Consider the following 24,078-nt stretch of genomic DNA (forward strand, 5'->3'; position numbering starts at 1 on the left):
CACCACCTCTGCCCCACTTCATATATGTTCATATCATATATATATTTTCCTAATGGCTGCCGCCCTGGCACCAGGCTTGTGTTAGTTCGTGTAGTAGTCACAGGCACCAGGCTTATGTTAGTTCGTGTAGTAGTCACAGGCACCAGGCTTATGTTAGTTCATGGAGTAGTCACAGGCACCAGGCTTATGTTAGTTCGTGTAGTAGTCACAGGCACCAGGCTTATGTTAGTTCGTGTAGTAGTCACAGGCACCAGGCTTATGTTAGTTCGTGTAGTAGTCACAGGCACCAGGCATATGTTAGTTCGTGTAGTAGTCACAGGCACCAGGCTTATGTTAGTTCGTGTAGTAGTCACAGGCACCAGGCTTATGTTAGTTCGTGTAGTAGTCACAGGCACCAGGCTTATGTTAGTTCGTGTAGTAGTCACAGGCACCAGGCATATGTTAGTTCATGGAGTAGTCACAGGCACCAGGCTTATGTTAGTTCATGGAGTAGTCACAGACACCACAGCTCTCCCTTCGCCATTTTGCCGCCTCTGCCTCTCTCTCTCTCAGGCTCCGTCACCACCTACTGCGCACGCGCCGTTTACTCGTCTCCTCGCGACCGTGTGTAACGTCACTTTTGGTTGAGCGTCACGTGACGCTGCTGACTGGGCGGGAGATGAGGCCGGGGGTGAAGTTGGTTTTCGCGCCAAAGCTGAACGCGGCGTGCAGGACGTAAAGCAGTGAGTGAGTACTGAGGGCGGCGGGCGATGTGTAGTGCTGGGGCTGGCCGGTGTGTACGCCGTATTACTCTTCCGCTTTACGGTGCTACTTAAAGGAGACGTGTCACAGCGGACGTCAGTGTCCGTGTTGTGGAGGTTTTACCTCATTAGGCTCCATAGTGTAATAGTTGGCATAGCCAGTGGTCAGACACAGCTTGTGACTGTCCATAGAGTGCTGTGTATGGCCCCCTGTTGTAGAGCGCCCCCATTATCTGAGGTCCACAGCTAGAACCTTCTGCCATGTTTACAGCAGCGCCTGGACCAGATCAATGGGCTGCTAAACCAGTGTACACCAATGGACCCAATTGACTATAATGGGGTCATGTTTCCATAACACTATTGTCACCTTTCTGTTTTTTTGGGTCCATCGGGGGGGCACCACTAACGGTGACCAATGGAAGCCATGGACTATAATGGTTTCAATAGTGTCCTTCATTATAAAACAAATCAGCTGAGGTAAACTATCCGCCGGGCGGGACTTTCTCTTCTGCTGATGTCGCGATGGAGACTTCGATGAACCTAGCCTGAAAGGGTCAATGCACACGGAGTATTTGGGCGCGGAATCCGCACAGGAAATAAGCCTCCCATTGAAGTCAATAGGCTTTTTTTTTTTTGTCTGAATCCGCACCCAAATACTCTGTGTGCTTTGACCCAAAAAGTCAGAATTGCAGCACAATTTTTGGCAATCTCTGCAATACAGCTGTGACCCCCCCCCCCCCCCCCCCCAGCCTTATTTCAGCAGGGCTTAGGGAATGTTCACATCTTCAACATTAAATCCATCATAGGACAAGAAGAACGGACTAAGGGCTCGTTCACATCTGCACCCGGTCTCCGTTCTGCAGATTTCCGTTTCCTGCACAAAACAGAGGCAGGAGACGGAAACCTGCAGAACTCTTTCATACCCATTCATTTGAATGGGTTTGAAAGCTGTCTGGCTGTGAGTGGTGGTGAGTAGAGATGAGCGAACACTGTTCGGATCAGCCGATCCGAACAGCACGCACCCATAGAAATGAATGGAAGCAGCTGTGACGCTGACTTGGCCGGCATCACAGGTGTTCGCTCATCTCTAGCTGTGAGCGTTTTATGCTCTCCGCCGCGAAACCGTTTTTTTTTTTTTTTTAATCCGGACACAGAGTCAGACATGCAGTACTCTGTGTCTGGATTTTAAAAAAACGGTTTCGCAGCGGAGAGCATAAAACGCTCACGGCCGGACCCGGTCTGTGGTTTCCGTCTTCTTGCATGCAGAAGACGGAAACCAAAGAACGGAGACCCGAACGCAGGTGTGAACCTAGCGTTAGTGATAATTGATCTGCCTAAACGCATCCTAAGCGACCCCCATTCTCTCACTGACATCATCAGATGAAAAAGTTGTTCTTGTGGGTCTTTTTTTTTTATTTCCATTTTATATGGACTCTGATTCACCTTTCATGTCCTTAGAGATGTGCAGTAATATATACGGCTATAAAGACAACAGTGCGCTGAAGTCAGCTTTCCCGATATGCGGCCTGTTGCTGGAGATGTCAATGCTGTTAATTTCAGCACCGATAGCTCTACGCTGTCAGAAAGGAAGCTAGGCTGTAAGCTCCGCCTTTCTGACAATGTAGAGATAGTTCAGCACACTGTTGGTATCTCCAGGGACATGAAAGTTCTTCAAAGAGTTGTCCTTTAGGTCATCAGGATCCGATCAGTGTGGTTCTGAAACCCAGAGCACGTAAATAAACAAGCTGATATGGTTTTATTTGTAAATCTCAGTATGTCAGCTATACCTATGGAAGTGCTGGCGTCTTTCGTATACGTATAATTGAGTCAGATAGACTTTCTGTGAGAAAGCAATGCAAGGGAAAAGTGTGTTTTCTGCAATGTTTTTTTGCTGTGGTTTGCTGTATGGGGAATCTGTAAGGGTGATTTGGGACACTGAACTATACCCACAAGTTCTTATGTCCCAAATCACCCTGCTATAGAACTGTCTGCACTTGCAATAAAAATGAAATCGTTTTATACTCAATCTGCCACTATACTCCTCCACTGCCACGGTTCTTCACTAAAGCCAGAGGAGTACACCTCAACTTCAGTGTGCATGTCCAAAACCTCCGGCACTTGTGCACTGAACCCAGGGGTATGTCCTCAGCTTCACTGTCGAAGTTCAACAGAGATGGGTCCGAAGAGACTCATCTGTAGGTAAGTATAAAGGTTTAATTTAAAAAAAAAAAACACGGGCAGGGATGGATTTAATGCAGGGAGATGTGTCCCAAATCAACCTGACCGATTCTATTTAAGGGCAGGCCGTTCATTTTTTTTTTTTTTTTTTTTTTTTTAAAGTGGGTAATAGAGTTGAGTGAACACTATTCGAAACAGCCGTTTCGAATAGCACACACCCATAGAAATGAATGGACGTAGCCGGCACGCTTCCATTCATTTTTATGGGAGCGTGCTATTCGAAACAGCTGTTTCGAATAGCGTTCACTCATCTCTAGTGGGTAATCCTTTTAAAGGGATGTTGTCATGCTGCCCAAACAATGGGCAAAGCAAAATCCGGACTGGGTCTGTGATGAGGAAGAGGCATGTTCTAAGATAAGTCTACTGAGTGGCTCCACCATGGCATGGTTGGCAGGTCTCTCCTTATAAACAATCTGCAGCTACCAAAATCTTCTCCTGAACTCTTCTTCCCGTGCCTGTTTGACGGAAAATTCCCCTGAATCATCCCTGTGAATGATGCCCCACATGCATGACCTACGATCCATTCACTTCTATGAGGCTATCATATAAGTGAATGAATCACTGGTCACACAAGCACACTGACACTTCATTCACAGGGGCGATGCAGAGGGGGTTCTTGTCCCTATTCACCTGGTATCTGGAGGTCAGACTGCTAGCTATCTGACTGTTATCCCCTATCCTGTGTCACTAATATTGTATACGTCCCTGAGCCAGAATGGTAAACCAGACTAATACAAAACTATGTGAATGGGGCCTAATACTCACATTAAAAATTGACGTCTGTTCCTCTGGTGGTGCTTGAACATTTGTGGCAGACCAACCTTAAGGCTAAGGCCCCACGTAGAGTGCCGCAGCAAGAAACGCCACAAGAAAAAGTGCTGCGGAAACTGCAGACTTTCTACTTCGATTATACCTGTAGGGAAGCTGCCAGTGTTTTCATAGGTATAAGTGACATACTGCAATTTTCGCAATGTGTGGATGGGATTTGCTTTGCAGGGACAACCCCCCCCACACACACACACACCATGGTGTTTACACCACGTGGGGCCTCGGGTTAAAAGTGTTGTCAGAAGGGGTTAAGATTAGCTTACTTGATCCAACAGACTTTTGATGATGGTCCCAGGGATTCTGGCCTGGTTCTGATCCCCAGGTCATGTGATTAGAACAAGCACTCTGAGCCCCTGGTTGAGCGACTTCCTTTTTCCCTGATCTTGCAGGTAATATATAGTAGACATGTCATTCTTCCATTGGTTAAAAAAAAAAAAAAAAACAGTCCTAAGCCAATCTCTGTTGTTATTTAGGATTAGAGATGAGGGAGTACTGTTGGATCAGCCGATCCGAACAGCACGCTCCATAGAAATGAATGGATGCACTGGTACTTCCGCTTTGACGGCGGCCGGCCGCTTAACCCCCCGCGTGCCGGCTACGTCCATTCATTTCTATGCGAGCGTGCTGTTCGGATCGGCTGATCCGAACAGTACTCGCTCATCTCTATTTAGGATACCTTAAGATAGGTCACAAATATCTGTTTGGGGGCCACTGACGGATTCCCTTCACTGCAGCTCAGCACCTATTGAAGTCAATATTATTATTTATGGCTTGGACAACCCCCTTAGGGTAAATTCACACTGTTTTTTGGAACGGAACCTGAGGCAGAGGCCGCCTTACGGTTACGGTTCAAAATACAGGTAGCTGCGACTGGATGTCGGCATGCCGCTCATGGGAAAAAAGTAGCCTGGCGGTCTACATAGACCACCATTGTGATGGGGCGGATTATGACGTGGATTACGCGACATAATCCGACCCCTTAGTGCCCGTGTGAACGAGCCCTAACACTCCGGGTGCTGGCTGATCAGATATTTCATGGAGCTGTGAGTGCTTGCCAGGACCGTGGCCTCTTCACTGTTTACAACGCACACCATCTGTTCCATAGCAGTCGTGCAATGTAATTCTGCTGCTTTTTGTGTGACCTGTTCAGTTCTTACGCTCTTTTCGCCATTTTCTAAAAAGGATATGCTGAGGGCATCAAGATTGTCGTATTCAATCCCCCTATGTCTTGTTGCACGGTCTACTTCCTGCTGTGCTGTCGGCCTTCTGACATGGGTTCACATTACCTTAAGGCTAAGGCCCCATCGCTGTTCTTTCCGCAGCGCTTTGAAGAGATAGTCCGCAGAGGAAAACTCTGTGAACTTTCTCTTCCCATTATATCTACGGTAAAGCCGCCGGCGTTTCCATAGATATAATTGACATGCTGCGATTTGCAAAGCTGCAACGACTTTGCAAATTGCAATGTGTCTGTGCTGCAATCTTCTCCGCAAAGTTTGGATGGGATTCGCATGAATCCCATCCACTTTACTTGCACTGAAAAACGCCGCAATTTTTCGTTGCGGCGTTTACGTCCCGTGGGGCCCCGGCCTAAAGTATTTTTTATGAACAACAGAATATTCGGGGTTACCAGTAATAATGTATTCTGTTGATTCGGGGATGTCTCCGATTACCAGTAGAGATAAGGAAGGCTTTTTTCCTACTTCATAGCAAGTTGACACCTCTTGTGCTATTTTGTGCAGTTTCTTTTCTGACTAGAAGTCTGTAGTATAATCTTATTGGTTTTATGGAGGGATCTATTGCTTGTAAGGTTTATGTCCACCATGCTTTATCAAACTAGGCACATTTTTGAGTCACTTCCACTTTTTGGTTGCTTTTTGACTAACCAAGACATCTGTGGGCGCTACTAAAGCAGGGTGTACCTAAATTGCCTTACTTTGCTCTATTAGGCCGTGCAAAAATGGAATCTACAACAATGCCTTTTTATTTGTGTGCAGGCGATGGTTTTGTAGCCATCTTAGCAAGGGATGTAAAAAATTAAGAAAAAAAAAAAGTTGTCAAAGTGGCTTTCCAGAATAACTTTTATTTTTTGTGCAGGAAAGAAAAAAGAAACAAACAAATACACCTACCTGTCCCCGGATGTCCAGTGTCTCCCAGTGCAGTCCGATCCTACTGCTCTGGGGTCGACTTCCAGAAGATAACCCCGCCTCATGTGATCACTATGGCTGATCAGTGGCCTCAGCAAAGGATGCGGGTCATCCCGTGTCCCTTTCCATAGGCTGCTGATTGGCCTCAGCTGTCACATGACTGCTGTTTTTTTGTGATTTATGACAATATCCATAGTATATGCCATAAATTCCAAATAGATGTAGGTCTCATTCGTGGTCCTACATGAGAGGGCTGAGCATGCTCTGTCATTTTCTGATGTCCCATAAAAGTTAATGGAGAAACCTGCGAATGAGTGGCCCTCCCTCCATTCACAGTATCCATCAGGCATATACTGTGGATATAGCCATAAAAGCTAAGGAGAATGCCCTTGTAATAACCAGTGTGTCGTGGTTGACTAGACACTTCTTAGGGCGGGTTCACACCTGCGCCCGTGCGCACTTTAAGAAATCCTGCTGGGTTTCCGTCTTCTGCACTGAGAAACTGGACAGGGGAGGGAAAACCGGTAGTCAGTTTTCAAACTCATTCAAATGAATGGATTTGAAAAGTGAGCGCCCGTGAGCATTTTGTAAAATCCTACACCTCCGACTTTGTGTCCCGATAAAAAAAACCTGTTCACCACAGACAGGTTCAAAACGCTAACGGGCGCTCATTTTTCAAACCCGTTGATTCCCCTGTCCAGTTTCTCTGTGCAGAAGACGGAAACCCAGCAGGATTGCTTAAAGTGCTCACTGGCGCAGGTGTGAACCCGCCCTAAGTGATTATGCACTCGTGGTTTATCAGTGCTGATCCATAGGACAATTTTTTTATTGACTTTTTAAGATCTGTACATACACCCATATTTATCTTTCTTTCTTTCTTGCTTTCTCTCTCTCTCTCTCTCATATATGTGCTGTACATGTTGAGTGTAAAGGATACAAAAAGCTTAAGAAAAAACAAACATATAAATTTATACTTATAAAGCAATAAAATTGCAAATTGAATTTAAAATAGTCTTTAGCTTTCCTATTTTTCTCTGTTCCTGCCTAATTTTAATTTTTTTTTTTTTTTGTCTTGGGTGAATATTTTCTATTTATTTCTTTACTTGTATAAACTTCAGAAAATATTTATTACATTACTAGCCTCTGCCTGCGACTTCGTCTGCGGGTTGTTGGCGTCGATGATCCGCCTATATTAAGTAAATTGCTGCCGTCAATGGTTTGCCTGCTCCAACATTTTGGTAGTTATTAAGCTGCCCTGCTGCTGAACTTGTTCCTCACACCATGCATGTGATTGTTCCGGCATCTCAGCAGCTTGCTGGGACACCATGTTAATGAGCGTGTTCTTGGCGTTGATGATCCGCATGCTCCGGCGTTTCGGCAGCTCTCATGCTGAACTGTCACTGAACTTGGTTCTTGCACTATGCGTGGGATTGTTTCGGCATCTCAGCACCTCGCTGGGACGCCATAAAATGGGTGTGTTGTTGGCATCGATGATCCTCCTCAGCTATGCTTGAGAAGAAGTCTGTGACTTCTGGCTTCCTTCATAACTCACATTGTTTGCGACAAATTAGATTCTCTTTTTCCAAACTGCCAATTTGGTTTAAAGGGGTTTGTCAGCACTGGAGCAGATCAGATTATATGCAAAGTTGTCTACAGACTGAGGGTTAGCATGTGTTTACACAGAGAGATAACAGCTCTGGATAAGATGAGACTGCAGCTAAGAGCAGTGTAATATAGTATGTGAACATAAATTCATAACAGTTGTGAAGCCATGTTATTTACAGTTGTGAAGCCATGTCATTTACCGGGATAAAAAGTAGCCTGCATTTTAATCGAGGTTACAATCTATCTGTGTGCCGAATTTCATTCAAATCTGTTCAGCCGTTTTTGTGTGATTGAGGAACAAACATACAAAATTTCACAAATAAATAAATAAATATAATAAACAATAAATAAAATAATAATAATATATATAAAATAATAATCATTATATATATATATATATATATATATATATATATATATATATATATATATATTAGGATAAAACTTTCACATTTATAATATTAGGATAGGATATGATTTCCAAATAGAGATGAGCGAACAGTGTTCTATCGAACTCATGTTCGATCGGATATTAGGCTGTTCGGCATGTTCGAATCGAATCGAACACCGCGTGGTAAAGTGCGCCATTACTCGATTCCCCTCCCACCTTCCCTGGCGCCTTTTTTGCTCCAATAACAGCACAGGGTAGGTGGGACAGGAACTACGACACCGGTGACGTTGAAAAAAGTAGGCAAAACCCATTGGCTGCCGAAAACATGTGACCTCTAATTTAAAAGAACAGCGCCGCCCAGCTTCGCGTCATTCTGAGCTTGCAATTCACCGAGGACGGAGGTTTCCGTCCAGTTAGCTAGGGGTTAGATTCTGGGTAGGCAGGGACAGGCTAGGATAGGAAGGAGAAGACAACCAACAGCTCTTATAAGAGCTAAATTCCAGGGAGAAGCTTGTCAGTGTAACGTGGCACTGACGGGCTCAATCGCCGCAACCCAGCTTTCCCAGGATCCTGAATGGAATACACTGTCAGTGTATTCCCGTATACCCGATATATACCCCCGATACCCGTTCCAACGGTGTGCCCCCCCACCTTCACCCCAGAAATACCCTGCAAGTCCCCTAGCAATAGGATTGGGGCTATATACACCCACTATTTTTGCTACTGCCATATAGTGCCATTGTCTCACTGGGAATTCAAAGAATATATTGGGCTTACATATAACTTCAATTCCAGGGAGAAGCTTGTCAGTGTAACGTGGCACTGACGGGCTCAATCGCCGCAACCCAGCTTTCCCAGGATCCTGAATGGAACACACTGACAGTGTATTCCCGTATACCCCATATATACACCCCAAATCCCCGTTCCAACGGTGTGCCCCCCCACCTTCACCTCAGAAATACCCTGCAAGTCCCCTAGCAATAGAATTGGGGCTATATACACCCACAATTTTTGCTACTGGTATATAGTGCCATTGTCTGACTGGGAATTCAAAGAATATATTGGGGTGACGTGCACCCACAATTTTTGCTACTGCTATACAGTGCCATTGTCTGACTGGGAATTCAAAGAATATATGGGGGTTATGTGCACCCACAATTTTTAATACTGGTATACAGTGCCATTGTCTGACTGGGAATTCAAAGAATATATGGGGGTTACGTGCACCCACAATTTTTAATACTGCTATACAGTGCCATTGTCTGACTGGGAATTCAAAGAATATATGGGGGTTACGTGCACCCACAATTTTTAATACTGGTATATAGTGCCATTGTCTGACTGGGAATTCAAAGAATATATGGGGGTTACGTGCACCCACAATTTTTACTACTGGTATATAGTGCCATTGTCTGACTGGGAATTCAAAGAATATATGGGGGTTACGTGCACCCACAATTTTTACTACTGGTATACAGTGCCATTGTCTCACTGGGAATTCAAAGAATATATGGGGGTTATGTGCACCCACAATTTTTACTACTGGTATACAGTGCCATTGTCTGACTGGGAATTCAAAGAATATATGGGGGTTATGTGCACCCACAATTTTTAATACTGGTATACAGTGCCATTGTCTGACTGGGAATTCAAAGAATATATGGGGGTTACGTGCACCCACAATTTTTAATACTGCTATACAGTTCCATTGTCTCACTGGGAATTCAAAGAATATATGGGGGTTATGTGCACCCACAATTTTTAATACTGGTATATAGTGCCATTGTCTGACTGGGAATTCAAAGAATATATGGGGGTTACGTGCACCCACAATTTTTGCTACTGCTATACAGTTCCATTGTCTCACTGGGAATTCAAAGAATATATGGGGGTTATGTGCACCCACAATTTTTAATACTGGTATACAGTGCCATTGTCTGACTGGGAATTCAAAGAATATATGGGGGTTACGTGCACCCACAATTTTTAATACTGCTATACAGTTCTTTTGTCTGACTGGGAATTCAAAGAATATATGGGGGTTATGTGCACCCACAATTTTTAATACTGGTATACAGTGCCATTGTCTGACTGGGAATTCAAAGAATATATGGGGGTTACGTGCACCCACAATTTTTAATACTGCTATACAGTTCCTTTGTCTCACTGGGAATTCAAAGAATATATGGGGGTGACGTGCACCCACAATTTTTAATACTGGTATACAGTGCCATTGTCTGACTGGGAATTCAAAGAATATATGGGGGTTATGTGCACCCACAATTTTTAATACTGGTATACAGTGCCATTGTCTGACTGGGAATTCAAAGAATATATGGGGGTTATGTGCACCCACAATTTTTAATACTGGTATACAGTGCCATTGTCTGACTGGGAATTCAAAGAATATATGGGGGTTATGTGCACCCACAATTTTTACTACTGGTATACAGTGCCATTGTCTGACTGGGAATTCAAAGAATATATTGGGGTGACGTGCACCCACAATTTTTAATACTGGTATACAGTGCCATTGTCTGACTGGGAATTCAAAGAATATATGGGGGTTACGTGCACCCACAATTTTTAATACTGCTATACAGTTCCTTTGTCTCACTGGGAATTCAAAGAATATATGGGGGTTATGTGCACCCACAATTTTTAATACTGGTATACAGTGCCATTGTCTGACTGGGAATTCAAAGAATATATGGGGGTTATGTGCACCCACAATTTTTAATACTGGTATACAGTGCCATTGTCTGACTGGGAATTCAAAGAATATATGGGGGTTATGTGCACCCACAATTTTTAATACTGGTATACAGTGCCATTGTCTGACTGGGAATTCAAAGAATATATGGGGGTTATGTGCACCCACAATTTTTACTACTGGTATACAGTGCCATTGTCTGACTGGGAATTCAAAGAATATATTGGGGTGACGTGCACCCACAATTTTTAATACTGCTATACAGTTCCTTTGTCTCACTGGGAATTCAAAGAATATATGGGGGTTATGTGCACCCACAATTTTTAATACTGGTATACAGTGCCATTGTCTGACTGGGAATTCAAAGAATATATGGGGGTTACGTGCACCCACAATTTTTAATACTGCTATACAGTTCCTTTGTCTCACTGGGAATTCAAAGAATATATGGGGGTTATGTGCACCCACAATTTTTAATACTGGTATACAGTGCCATTGTCTGACTGGGAATTCAAAGAATATATGGGGGTTATGTGCACCCACAATTTTTAATACTGGTATACAGTGCCATTGTCTGACTGGGAATTCAAAGAATATATGGGGGTTATGTGCACCCACAATTTTTAATACTGGTATACAGTGCCATTGTCTGACTGGGAATTCAAAGAATATATTGGGGTTATGTGCACCCACAATTTTTACTACTGGTATATAGTGCCATTGTCTGACTGGGAATTCAAAGAATATATGGGGGTTATGTGCACCCACAATTTTTAATACTGGTATACAGTGCCATTGTCTGACTGGGAATTCAAAGAATATATTGGGGTTATGTGCACCCACAATTTTTACTACTGGTATATAGTGCCATTGTCTGACTGGGAATTCAAAGAATATATGGGGGTTATGTGCACCCACAATTTTTACTACTGGTATACAGTGCCATTGTCTGACTGGGAATTCAAAGAATATATGGGGGTTACGTGCACCCACAATTTTTAATACTGCTATACAGTTCCTTTGTCTCACTGGGAATTCAAAGAATATATGGGGGTTATGTGCACCCACAATTTTTAATACTGGTATACAGTGCCATTGTCTGACTGGGAATTCAAAGAATATATGGGGGTTATGTGCACCCACAATTTTTAATACTGGTATACAGTGCCATTGTCTGACTGGGAATTCAAAGAATATATTGGGGTTATGTGCACCCACAATTTTTAATACTGCTATACAGTTCCTTTGTCTCACTGGGAATTCAAAGAATATATGGGGGTTATGTGCACCCACAATTTTTAATACTGGTATACAGTGCCATTGTCTGACTGGGAATTCAAAGAATATATGGGGGTTATGTGCACCCACAATTTTTAATACTGGTATACAGTGCCATTGTCTCACTGGGAATTCCACAAATAATTTGGGGATTCATTCACCCTACATCTCAGGCTCTTGCCATATTCACCCAGGTTGTCAGTGCTGCACCAGCTCGTTCCCAGACAGCTCGGCCCGAAAAACACGTTACCTATATAGAGGATTTGGACAATGAAGACAACATGTTCTAAATCTAATGTCTGCACCTTCTCCAGAATTAAAATAAAGGCAGCGTTTAACTTTCAAATAGCACTGCACAAAGGAAGAGCTTATCAGCTTGTCTCATGACATGCTACTGAAAAGTTTCATTTGTGTATCTTAATGTAAATATAGTTGTATAAGCTTTTTGGGTTTTAGGCACTGCCAAGTTATTTATTACCACCCGCTCCCTTATAATGATGATGACGCCAAAGTCACTGTGGGTGTTCAGAGCTCACAGCTTTGGGTGACATTTGTCTTGCTCTCTGTCGGTACCAGCTGTCTTTTTGGATACCGTAAAGTTATGTTGACTTTATTAACAGCTATAGAAGCTTTAGCCAGGTTGTGACGGTGTGTAACCCTAACAACACTAAGTGGGATACACATTAATAGTCAGTCTATGTACGCTAAACGTATCACTGAAGTAATTTTTTTTCCCTCTCCCCTAATATAAGAAAGGAACAGACATTAGACCTAGACCGGGGTTCGAGGCTTGAAAAAATCCAGTATTATTTGTTCTTCATGATGTGAAATATGTGTTGAAAAGCAACCCAAGATGAAGTCAGCCATGTGTGCCAGTGTGTTACTTGGCATGCCTTTGCTGGCCCCAACTGTAAGGGTCACTCTCCATTTCCTCCATTTTCCACTCCCCTTCACACCATTTGTGGTGAAGCAATGGGATGCACTGAAGTGCACCCTCTAGCTTCGTGTGGGATAGGGACATCAGATGCCACTCCAACCCCCTCGTCTTCCTCCGCCAGCCAACGGTGCGAAGATGAGAGGAGTGTGCTCTGAATGTTTTCTGCCTAGCAGAGGCTAGTTCTCACTTACGAAAATGGCCCCACTTTGACCTGTATATCAGGCACAATGGTGTAGGTTTCAAAGAAACATGGCACCAACAAGTTGGAAAACGTGGGCCATGCGTGGACCGTGTTTGAGTCTGGCAAGCTCCAGATCTGCTTCCAGGTTCCAGCCATTATCACAGGCGCAAAAATGCCAGGCCCCAGGTGTAGCAGGGAAAAAAAAATGCCATCTCAGCCAGGATGGCATCCCTGACCTCGGAGGCACTGTGCTGTCTGTCCCCCAAGCTGATCAGTTTCAGCACGGCCTACTGACATCTCCCCATGCCAGTGTTACAGTGTTTTCCGCTAGTAGCTGGGGTGGAGGTTGCAGCTTCGTAGGGTTTCAGTCTACTCCTGCCATGAATTTTGGCCTGGGAGAGGAGATAGGCCACCCCAGTTTGCACCCGGGGAACAGACTCCACCACATTCACCCTGCCTGTCATTAAAGATAAGCACTGCAGCATCCCTGACCACAGGCGCTTGTCCATGTGTCGGTGGTCAAGTGGACCTTGCAGCAAAGCGCAGAGCTCTGGGCCCGACTGATGTTATGGGACACATGCAGGCGCAAGGCAGAGACAGCACACCAAGAGAAGTAGTAACGGCTAGGCCCAGCATAGGGAGGTGCCCCAGCTGCCATCTGCTGACGGAAGGCCTGGGTCTCCAGAAGCATAAACAAACACCAACATCTCCAGGGCCAGCAGTTTATCGATGAGGCTGTTACAGGCTTGGGCATGGGGGTGGGTTGTATTGTACTTCTGCCTGCAATGAAAAGCTTGGGAAATGTGGAGTGGCTGGGAAGAGGCGCATGATGGTGCAGGCCAAAAGGGCGCATGAGGGTGAACTCCCCAATGTGTCAGAGATAGGTGTGTAGGTGTCCTTGCATCATATACTTGCACCATATTTGGCTTTGGAAGTTAATTTTGTGCCAAAAAGTGGTTAAGACAGCGATCCCTCAGCTACTCCCGTTACACTGTCTATTGAAGTTACCATCTGTGGAAGTGGACCACCATTTCTAAGATCCCAAAGGAAGCAGGCAAGAGATGTGCAGTTCAGAAAAAAAGATGAGAAAATAAGTTTAGGCTGTAGAGCACAGAGGGATCGGAGAGGACAGAGCTGGTGTCGGCCAGGTATTCCCACAACATGCGCCTATACTTGTCCCTCCTGGTGACACTAGGCCCCTGAGTGGCAGTAATTTGTCCAGGGGGGCCATTAACGTGTTCCAGACCTAGGAATAAGTCTTCCAACAGGGTAGAGTTTTGCATGCCTTTGCTTCTACCCACTGTTTTTGCTGCTTAGCTTCCCTCCACATCTACTCTGCTTTCACCCCTAAACATCACCCCAGTTTATGCCTTTGCTTCTACCCAGGTTTTTTGTTGATTTAGCTTCCCTCTACATCTACACTGCTTTAGCCCCTAGACATCACCCCTGTCCATGTGGGGTCGGTGGCCTCGTCATCCACCAACTCCTCTTCCAATTGCGCACTGCCCCCTTACTGCAAACCGCACATGACCACAGCTTGCCTTGATGGCAACTGTGTCTCATGATCCCCACTTAGGTCCAGACAAGTCGGTGGCGGGTCCAAAACCCCAAAATTGGAAGGAAATGGCAGATGCTGCAGTATTTCTAACACCTGTTCCTGGTGCTCGGGCCTGGTCTGTGTTGTACCCTGCACCCTGCTTAACGCATCTGCCATATCCGAAGTTGTGCTGAGCGCATGCTAATGTTTCGTGTCCAGTGCAATGGATGGGATGGGATTTCACATAAGTCTGCCACCCATGGCCACTCATGGTTGAGCAACTGAGGGAGTTGACTTTGACGAACCCGAGGGTTTTGGAGTTGGAACTACATCAAAGGTCTGTGCTGCTCACACACTCTGCTCAACACATGATATGTTTAGTGCCAGCAGTGTGGAGACGTCGCACAACAGCCGTTGTTCCAGCAGGTACAGGCGTTGTAGGAGTGCATAGAGGCTAGCAGCGGCAACTATACACTTTAAAAACTATCCGCACAAGCGCCACACTTTCACCAGTAGCTCAGGAACATTGGGGTACCTTTTTCAAAAGATTAGCAGCAATGAGTTAAAAACGTGGCCCAGGCATGGAATATGTTGCAGGCTGCCAAGCTACAGAGCCAATCCCAGGTTACGGCCATTATCACACATGACAACATGCCTGGGCCCAGGTGCAGTGGCAAAAACCACATTGCCGTCTCATCGAGGATGGCATGACTCACTTTGTAGGCAGTGTGCTGTCTGGCCCCCAAGCTGATGAGCTTCAGCACGGCCCGCTGACGTCTCCCCACACCAGTGTTGCAGCGTTTCCAGCTCGTAGCTGGGGTCAATTTAACAGCGGAGGAGGGTGGTGTTTCAGCCCTCCTCCCAGGAATGTTGTGTGGGGAGACAAGTCAGGCCACCACATTTTGCGACCCGGTCCACGCCTCAACTACATTCAACCACTGTGCCCAAATTGAAAGGTAGCGTCCCTGTCCGCATGCACTTGTCCATTCGTAACTGGTCACATGGAACTTTAGGGCTAAGCGCTGAATTTAGGGACCGCCTCATGTTTGGGGGAAAGTGCTGGTGTGGACGGCACAGTGCGGTGGCGCAGTAGACACTCTGCCCAAAAAGGGCAGAGTGTCCCCCAGCCGGGATTCCAACATCTCCTGGGCCAGATTTCTTGAGATGAGGCCGTTGAAGCCTTGGGCATGTGGGTGGGTTGCGCTGTACTTTAGCATGAAATGAAAGGCTTGGGAGATGGGGAGTTGCTGGGAAGAGGCGCATGATGGCGCGGGCAAAAGGAGAAATGGCAGGAAAAGGTGAGGATAAGGGTGAACTCCCCAAAGTGTCAGAGGCAGATGTGGAGGTGTCCTGGCTCCTGGTCTGGACTGCAGCGCCAGCCCTGTCAACAGTGGAAGAGGCAGTGGCCGCCAGGCCAAACGACGATTATCCTGCGCTTGCTCTCACCCACTGAGCCCAGGGCTTGCCTTCCAAATGATGGCACCCGCAAGAGGTGGTGAGATTCCTCTCCGCAGATCTCCAAACCATCTTGGACTTGCAAATTGCACTAAATTTGTCATGTAACTGACATGTATATGATGAGTCTATCCATTGTCTGTTCATTTTGGTGAAAGTCAGCCTGTCAGCTGACAGACAGCTGTGCTTGTCAGTGATGATGTCACCGGCTGCTTGTACCCCCAGTTTTTGCTGCTTAGCTTGCCTCCACATCCACACTGCTTTTGCCCCTACACATCACCCCTATCCATGCCTGTGCCTCTAGCCATAAGTCTGCCACCCATGGAAACTCATGGTGCAGAAAGTGAGGGAGCTGACTCTGAGGAACCCTTGGGTTTTGTAGCTGGTACTCCATCAAAGGTCTCTGCTGCTCACACACCCTGCTGAACATACGGTATCTAGGGTTAGAGCGTGTGGTGACCTCGCACAACAGTAGGTGCTTCAGGCAGATGTAGGCCTTGCTGGAGTGTATTGCGGCTAGCTCCAGGTACTGTAGACTTGGGAAAGTGGGTGTCCAAGTGCCGCACTTTCACCCTTAGCTCAGCTAATTTGGGGTATGTTTTTAAAAATCATTGCACCACTACATTGAACATGTGGGCCAGGCATGGAACGTGTTGGAGGCTGGCAAGCTCCAGAGCCCTCCAACAAGCTAAAAAACCTGGCCCCAGGGGCAGCGGGGATAAACAAATTGCCATCTCATCCAGGATGGCATCCCTGACCTCAGAGGCAGTGTGCTGTCCGTCTCCCAAGCTGATGAGCTTCAGCCCAGCCTGCTGACGTCTCCCCACACCAGTGTTGCAGCGTTTTCAGCTCGTAGCTGGGGTAAATCTAACAGCGGAGGAGGAGGAGGGTGGTGTTTCAGCCCTCCTCCCAGGAATGTTTTGTGGGGAAACAAGTCAGGAAAATTCTTGAAACGGGAGAGTTTTGCATCTTTGCCCTTGCTGCCTATGGACATCCCTTTGCCTCTAGCCACCATTTTCCCTGCTTTGCTTGCCTCCACATCCACACTGCTTTTGCCCCTAGACATCACCCCAGTCCATGCCTTAGCTTGTACCCCCAGTTTTTCCTGCTTAGCTTGCCTCCACATCCACACTGCTTTTGCCCCTAGACATCACCCCAGTCCATGCCTTAGCTTGTATCCCCAGTTTTTCCTGCTTAGCTTGCCTCCACATCCACACTGCTTTTGCCCCTAGACATCACCCCAGTCCATGCCTTAGCTTGTACCCCCAGTTTTTCCTGCTTAGCTTGCCTCCACATCCACACTGCTTTTGCCCCTAGACATCATCCCTATCCATGCCTCTTCCCCTAGCCATAACTCTGCCACCCCTGGAAACTCATGGTGCAGAAACTTTGGTTGCTGACTTTGAGGAACCCTTGGGTTTTGTAGATGGAACTCCATCAAAGGTCTGTGCAGCTCACACACCCTGCTCAAGATATGGTATTGTAGGGTTTCAGCGTGTGTGAATGACGGACAACAGCCTGTGTTTGGACAGATGTAGGCCTTGCTAGAGTGTTTTTAGGCTAGCAGCGACTCCTGTGCACTTGCAAAAGTGGGCGCACAAGCGCCGCATTTTCAACAGTAGCTTCGGTACATTTGGGTATGTTTTTAAAAAACTTTGCACCACTAGGTTAGACGTGGGCCAAACATGGAACGTGTTGGAGGCTGGCAAGCTCCAGAGCCGCTACCAGGTTCCAGCCATTATCACAGGCGTAAAAATGCCAGGCCCCAGGTGTAGCAGGGAAAAAAAAATGCCATCTCAGCCAGGATGGCATCCCTGACCTCGGAGGCACTGTGCTGTCTGTCCCCCAAGCTGATGAGCTTCAGCACCGCCTGCTGACGTCTCCCCACACCAGTGTTTTAGCGTTTGCCGCTAGTAGCTGTGGTGGAGGTTGCAGCGTCGTAGGGTTTCAGTCTACTCCTGCCATGAATTTTGGCCTGGGAGAGGAGATAGGCCACCCCAGTTTGCACCCGGGGAACAGACTCCACCACATTCACCCTGCCTGTCATTAAAGATAAGCACTGCAGCATCCCTGACCACAGGCGCTTGTCCAAGTGTCGGTGGTCAAGTGGACCTTGCAGCAAAGCGCGGAACTAAGGGCCCACCTGATGTTGAGTGACACGTGCTGGTGCAAGGCGGGGACGCCACACCGGGAGAAGTTGAGACGGCTAGGGACGGCATAGTGAGGTGCCACAGTTGCCATCAGGTCCGGGAAGGCGGGAGTTTCAACAAGCCGGAACGCCAACCTCTCCTGGGCCAGCAGTTTAGCGATGTTGGCGTTCTAGGCTTGCGTGGGTGGGTGGTTAGCGGTGTATTTCTGCCGGCGCTCCAATGTCTGAGAGATGGTGGGTTGTTGTAAAGAAGCGCCTGATGGTGCCTTTGATGGTGCAGGAGAAGGAGATAAGACAGAAACAGGGGAGGATGAGGGAGAAGTCAACAAAGTGGCGGAGGCAGATGAAGTGATGTCCTGGCTCGTCCTCTGGAGTGCATCGCCAGCACTGTGAGCAGAGGCAGTGGCATGAACGGCGGGCGACGTTTGTCCTGCCGTTGCTGCCTGCCACTGATTCCATTGCTTGGATTCCAAATGACGGTGCATTGAAGTGGTGGACAGGTTGCTCTTCTCAGGGCCCCTACTCGATTTCGAGAGGCAAATTGTGTAGACGACACTATATCTGTCCTCGGCGCATTCCTTGAAAAAACTCTACACCTTCAAGAAACGTGCCCTCGATGGGGGAGTTTTTCTGGGCTGGGTACAAAAGGGAACATCTTCGGACATTCCGGGTCTGGCCTGGCTTCGGCAAAGCAGCTGACCTCTGCCTCTGGACATGTCTCTGCCTCTAGCTACCCTTTTTGGTGCTGCACCTGCCTCAACATCCACACTACTTTCCCAGCTTGACATCTGCCTTGTCCAGGTGGGGTCGGTGTCCTCGTCGTCCACCACCTCCTCTTCCAACTCCTGTCTCGCCTCCTCCTCCTGCACAATGCGCATGTCAACTGGCTGCCCTGACAGCAACTGCGTCTCATCGTCGTCGATGAGGGTGGGTTGCTGGTCATCCGCCACCAAATCGACCGGAGATGGAATGGAGGAGACTCTAGTGTTTGAGCATCTGGACACAGATACTCGTCTGTTAGGTCCGTGGAATCGCGAAATGGAGGGGCAGGTTGCGGTACAGTCAAAGGAAGGGAGAACAGCTCTGGGGAGCAGGGACAGTTGGGGTTATTGTTCTGAGAAGATTGGGAATTTTGGGTGGAAGGAGGACAAGACTGTTGGGTAAGAGGAGGTAGAGGCTGACTGGCTGGTGGACAATGTGCTTTAAGCGTTATCCGACAGCCATTGCAAGACCTGTTCCTGGTTCTCGGGCCTACTAATCTTTGTACCATTCAGCCTAGTTAATGTGGAACTTTTGTGCAAAGCGCAGAACTTAGGGCCCGCCTGATGTTAAGGGACACACGCTGGTACAAGGCTCAACTCACCCTAAGTGCCAAAAACACTGCTGGTGCAAGGCTCTACTCATGCCAAGGGCCTCAATCTCTGCTGGTAGCTCAGCTTAAGGTCATGTAACTTTGTTTGGAAGGGCTCATGTTAAGGGCTAGAAAAGTGAATTTTGGAAGGTCTTACCACATCACACACACACACACACACACACACACACACTCAAAATGACAGTTAAGGGTGAGGGCTTTTGGAATTCCCATTGCCTATTCCATTTGTGGTTGTCATGGGGAACGTGATTTAAAGGGGTGGTTGTTACTGTTTGTTGAGCTTAAATTGGGGTTTGTGTCCATCCATTTGGGGAGTAAAGAAGGTTTCCAGGTATTTTCCCACTTTGATAGAGGTTTTTTTGAATGTGGAAAGTGTGTAGTTGTTAGGCAGTGATGTTGGGGTAATAGAGGGTCTTTGGTGTGTTAGATGCCCCCAGACATGCTTCCCCTGCTGTCCCAGTGTCATTCCAGAGGTGTTGGCATCATTTCCTGGGGTGTCATAGTGGACTTGGTGACCCTCCAGACACGGATTTGGGTTTCCCCCTTAACGAGTATCTGTTCCCCATAGACTATAATGGGGTTCGAAACCCGTTCGAACACACGAACATTGAGCGGCTGTTCGAATCGAATTTCGAACCTCGAACATTTTAGTGTTCGCTCATCTCTATTTCCAAACATTCAGGAAAGACCCCGAGGAACATCCGCATTTCATTATTATTTTGCAGTTTTCTTCTGTCTTGGGCATCGATAAGAGAACCAGTTACAAGGGGAAACATCGTCATGTCATGACATTACTTGTCACACCTACAATAAAAAGGGACCAGAAAAAGTGATATACTAAGTACCCAACCTGTTCCTGTTTACATTGCAGGATTTTAGGCCCATGCTTTCAGCAGAACATCTGGACTGTATATTACCCACAATTCCCAGATTGAATCTGGTCTGTAAAGTGTGACTCCTTACGTCATATATCAGTGATGTAGAGAGTCTAGTCCCTGGACGGGATATGTGGGCAATTTATGGACCGCACTTTCCAGACTCTATTCCTACATGCCTAAGGGACCTTAACAGAGTCACTGCAGACTCAGGACTTGGGCTGCTCACAGTGAGAAGTCATTAAAAGGATACAGAATGCATACAAAAACACATTTTATATATATTATAATCATCTACCTCTACGGTTCAAACAAGGTGTGAATAGAGCTTAGTCTGTCCATCCAATGATGTGGTGATTCTGTTGAGGCATTCCCTAACTTAAACCTGTACATCTGTAGTGAACACTTAAACTTATGTTTTATGTTTTTTTTTCCCTTGCAGGGTCTTCTAAAGTTGTCACCTTTGGCTTAAAGATGCAGCGGAGTATAAAGTAAGTTACAATAAATAAAATTGTGAGATAAGATTTCTAAATACATTCCAGATCTGTAACTGCCTGTAGTTTGGAATCAATGTTTACCTAGACCCTATTAATACTAAAGACTACTTACAAGCTGGACCATTACATATTTGGTATTACTGTAATCGTATTGTCAGGGTCTGGGGTTCCTAGCTGGGGTGGCATAGACACAAAAGTCCAGATTCTTTAGTCCAAAACAAAGGTAGAGTTTATTTTCACTCAAAAATATAGTGCAGCAACAAAAGAAAACAATACAAAAATTAAATACCTGCCCGGCCAGGCTCTAACTACACATAGAATAGGTTACCTCACCTAGGATAACCGAAATCCAAAAGCCAGTAGAATCATTCAGGACACAGCTCCAAAAATATGACCTCTCTCTTTGGCTCTCCAGCCAAGCTCTGCCCACAGTCTGCTGCTGGAGCTGACTTCTTAAGCCTCCCTTGATGAGCAGACTCTCTGCAGCTGAGTCGCTGCCGGAACATCCCCAAAGTGTGGACTGGAGGGGGGTGGAATGACAGGTCCTACTACCAACCTACCTGTCAATCCTAAAAATCCAGCCCAGTAACCGGAACTCTGAAATAACCCTCAGCAGACAATAGTCATCTGCTGAGAAATGTTCTTTCTGGAGTTTTCTTATCTCACCCACCTTAGTAGTCTGGGCGAGATGTACACCCCCTCCATTACCTGACCAGCCATCTGCTTACAGTATGAACACATAAAATAAAGGTGAGTGGCAACAGATTGAAAATTCAAAAGCATTGATGGAAAAAGTTTAATAAAGTGAATTCCTAATTAATGTGCCCCTAAATGGTACCTTGAAAAATTCTAAATTTAAATTTGTCCCACAGATAACAAGCGCATCGATGGAAAGATAAAAAGTTTGTCTCCTGAAATGCAGCAATGCAAAATACAATACATATTAGTTATACCTTTGTCATAATCTAATAGATTACTGAATACCAAAAATGATATCAGCCATTTGAAGAGCACTTTGGGATGTCGCCTAATAAGGCTGAAATAATTAATTTGGAGTAATAGAAAAAAGGCTACACTTTCCAAAAATGTTTTTCCATTTTCCTGTAAATTGGCATGTTATTACTATGCAAATTATCTGAAAAGAGTCTTGGGGGGGCTTCTCTTCTTCAGCTGGGGCTTTACTCTCCATTCTAGATCACCACCTCTAAGTTCAGACAAAGTTAAGGGTTTCCCCAAAGCAATGGGGGCGGAGCCTAGCAGCTGGGGTGATTATTTAGAGAGCCTCTGAAGCCTTAGTAATCGAATTTGCATAAGAATACAACAAGGATTTCATGAGGATGTAGTACCGAATAAGAAATAGTGGAAGTAAATAAGTTTTGTTTTTTTTTTTTTACTCCAAAATGGTGTAACCGAAAATACCTCAACCCACAAAAATCATAACCCCTTTATATGGCTGTTTTAGTAAAAAAAATAAGTTCTGGCTCTCAAAATTTTGGTCCTACCCCAAACAAGTCCAGCTCTTTGCATTATTTAATAGGCATCGATTCTGGCACAGATGGAATATTCTTTCTCTAGCCCCCACCATTCCTGAGCAATAACTGACTTTACAGAGTTTAAATAGCACATCAGGCACCAATACTAACTGTGCTTGTTACTCAGGAATGGAGGGGGCTAGAGAGAAAATTCTAACTGTTCTGGAATCAGTGAAGCAGAGGCTATTAACAGATGCTAAGAACTTGAGTTGGTGAAGGGGTTAAAAGTCCTCTTTAAAGGGATTCTTCAGGGAGGGTTTCTATTCTTGCTGCCTCTGGGTTCTATTGTAGGCAAACCACAGGCTTTTGGACTTCAACCAAGAGGTCGTGTGATTGGAGCTAGCACCCGGCTCCTGAGTTGCCTGCTTTTTCTCTAGTGTTCCATTTTTTAAGAGCTAAATGTGGAAGGTGCTTTCATAATGTGACATCAACCAAGCTAAGCTTTATCAATTTGGTAAATATGCACCACTGCATTTATCACTGGATGAAGCAAAACCACTGATTGTTTGTCTGGGGTGCCCAAAGACATCAGAAGCCGTGTACAAGTCAACCAGGATGACTAGTTTGGAACTACAGGTGCCACAAACCATGGTCTAGTGCCATGATGGTGAACCTGTAGCACGCGTGCTGGAGCTGGCACTCAGAGCAATCTCTATGGGGGGTACCCATCTGTGAAACAGATTGTACTGTGTGGGGTCCTCTTTGTAGCAGATTCTACTGTGTGGGGGATCACTGTAAAGAAGACTGTACTGTGTGGGGGATCACTGTGGAGCAAATTATACCGTGTGGGGGGACCCCTCATTATTTATATCACACAGTATCTGTTTTATAGCAGACATGATATTAGTACAGGCTGTAAGAACATTGCATGGTCACTGTAAAACAGAACCTGTGCGATGTAAATAGTGAACATTAATTGTTCAAAAGTACCAAATGCAGAGACCTTTACCTTTTAGTACAAAATTGTTTTGTATCATTGAAAGCTCTATAAAGCCCCATTCACACGATGGTATTTTGCAGGCTCGCAATTGTGGTTCTGCAGAATATTAAGGTTAAATTGCCGTGTTGGCACTTTGTGATAAATTATTGGGTTTTGGGTTGCAGTTTGGGCACTCGTTCTCTGAAAGGTTCGCCATCACTGGTCTTGTCTATCTTTTGAATCCATCTATGTTGCAAGCTATACAACTTACATCTCCCGATGATACCAGAACGCTGTGACTTTTGCATTAACTTGCAAGGTCCATTCTAAAAATTTGAATTCATTCTCAGTCTGGCGTTCAGTGGTAAGGCCACCTTTTACCTCAGTGAAAAGATCAGTTGCTGCAACCTTAGAATTTGGGTCTCAGAAAAGCAATGAGCATAGGAGGGAGTCGCCCAAAGCAAACAGGTTCTGTGTAATGAGCAGGCGCAGAGTCCACAGTGCCTTCATTCTCTCATCGGCCATATCCAAGGATATTCTTGCATGGATCTGGACAGAACTGGACATTGGTTATGTCACCAGTAGAAATCATATTGAACGCTTGCTGTAGATCTAGGATGGATCTTGCATAACCTGCTGCGATCTATCCCAGCATGTCTACAGCTTACAAATTGTTTGCCAAAGAAG

The 24,078-nt window shown here is 45.8% G+C and overlaps 1 protein-coding gene across 1 annotated transcript in view; it reads left to right on the forward strand.

Moving 5' to 3' along the window:
- Positions 1-637: 637 nt before the first annotated feature.
- Positions 638-24,078, forward strand: part of LIG1 (DNA ligase 1) — an 85,251-nt gene continuing 61,810 nt past the window's right edge. The window contains exons 1-2 of the mRNA XM_075279134.1: positions 638-726; positions 20,886-20,934. Coding sequence (XP_075135235.1) covers positions 20,918-20,934 — 17 coding nt within the window. The 5' untranslated portion in view covers positions 638-726; positions 20,886-20,917. The remainder of the gene's footprint in view (positions 727-20,885; positions 20,935-24,078) is intronic.

This window comes from Leptodactylus fuscus, chromosome 6 (genome assembly GCF_031893055.1).
Source record: "Leptodactylus fuscus isolate aLepFus1 chromosome 6, aLepFus1.hap2, whole genome shotgun sequence".
NCBI classification, from domain to species: domain Eukaryota; kingdom Metazoa; phylum Chordata; class Amphibia; order Anura; family Leptodactylidae; genus Leptodactylus; species Leptodactylus fuscus.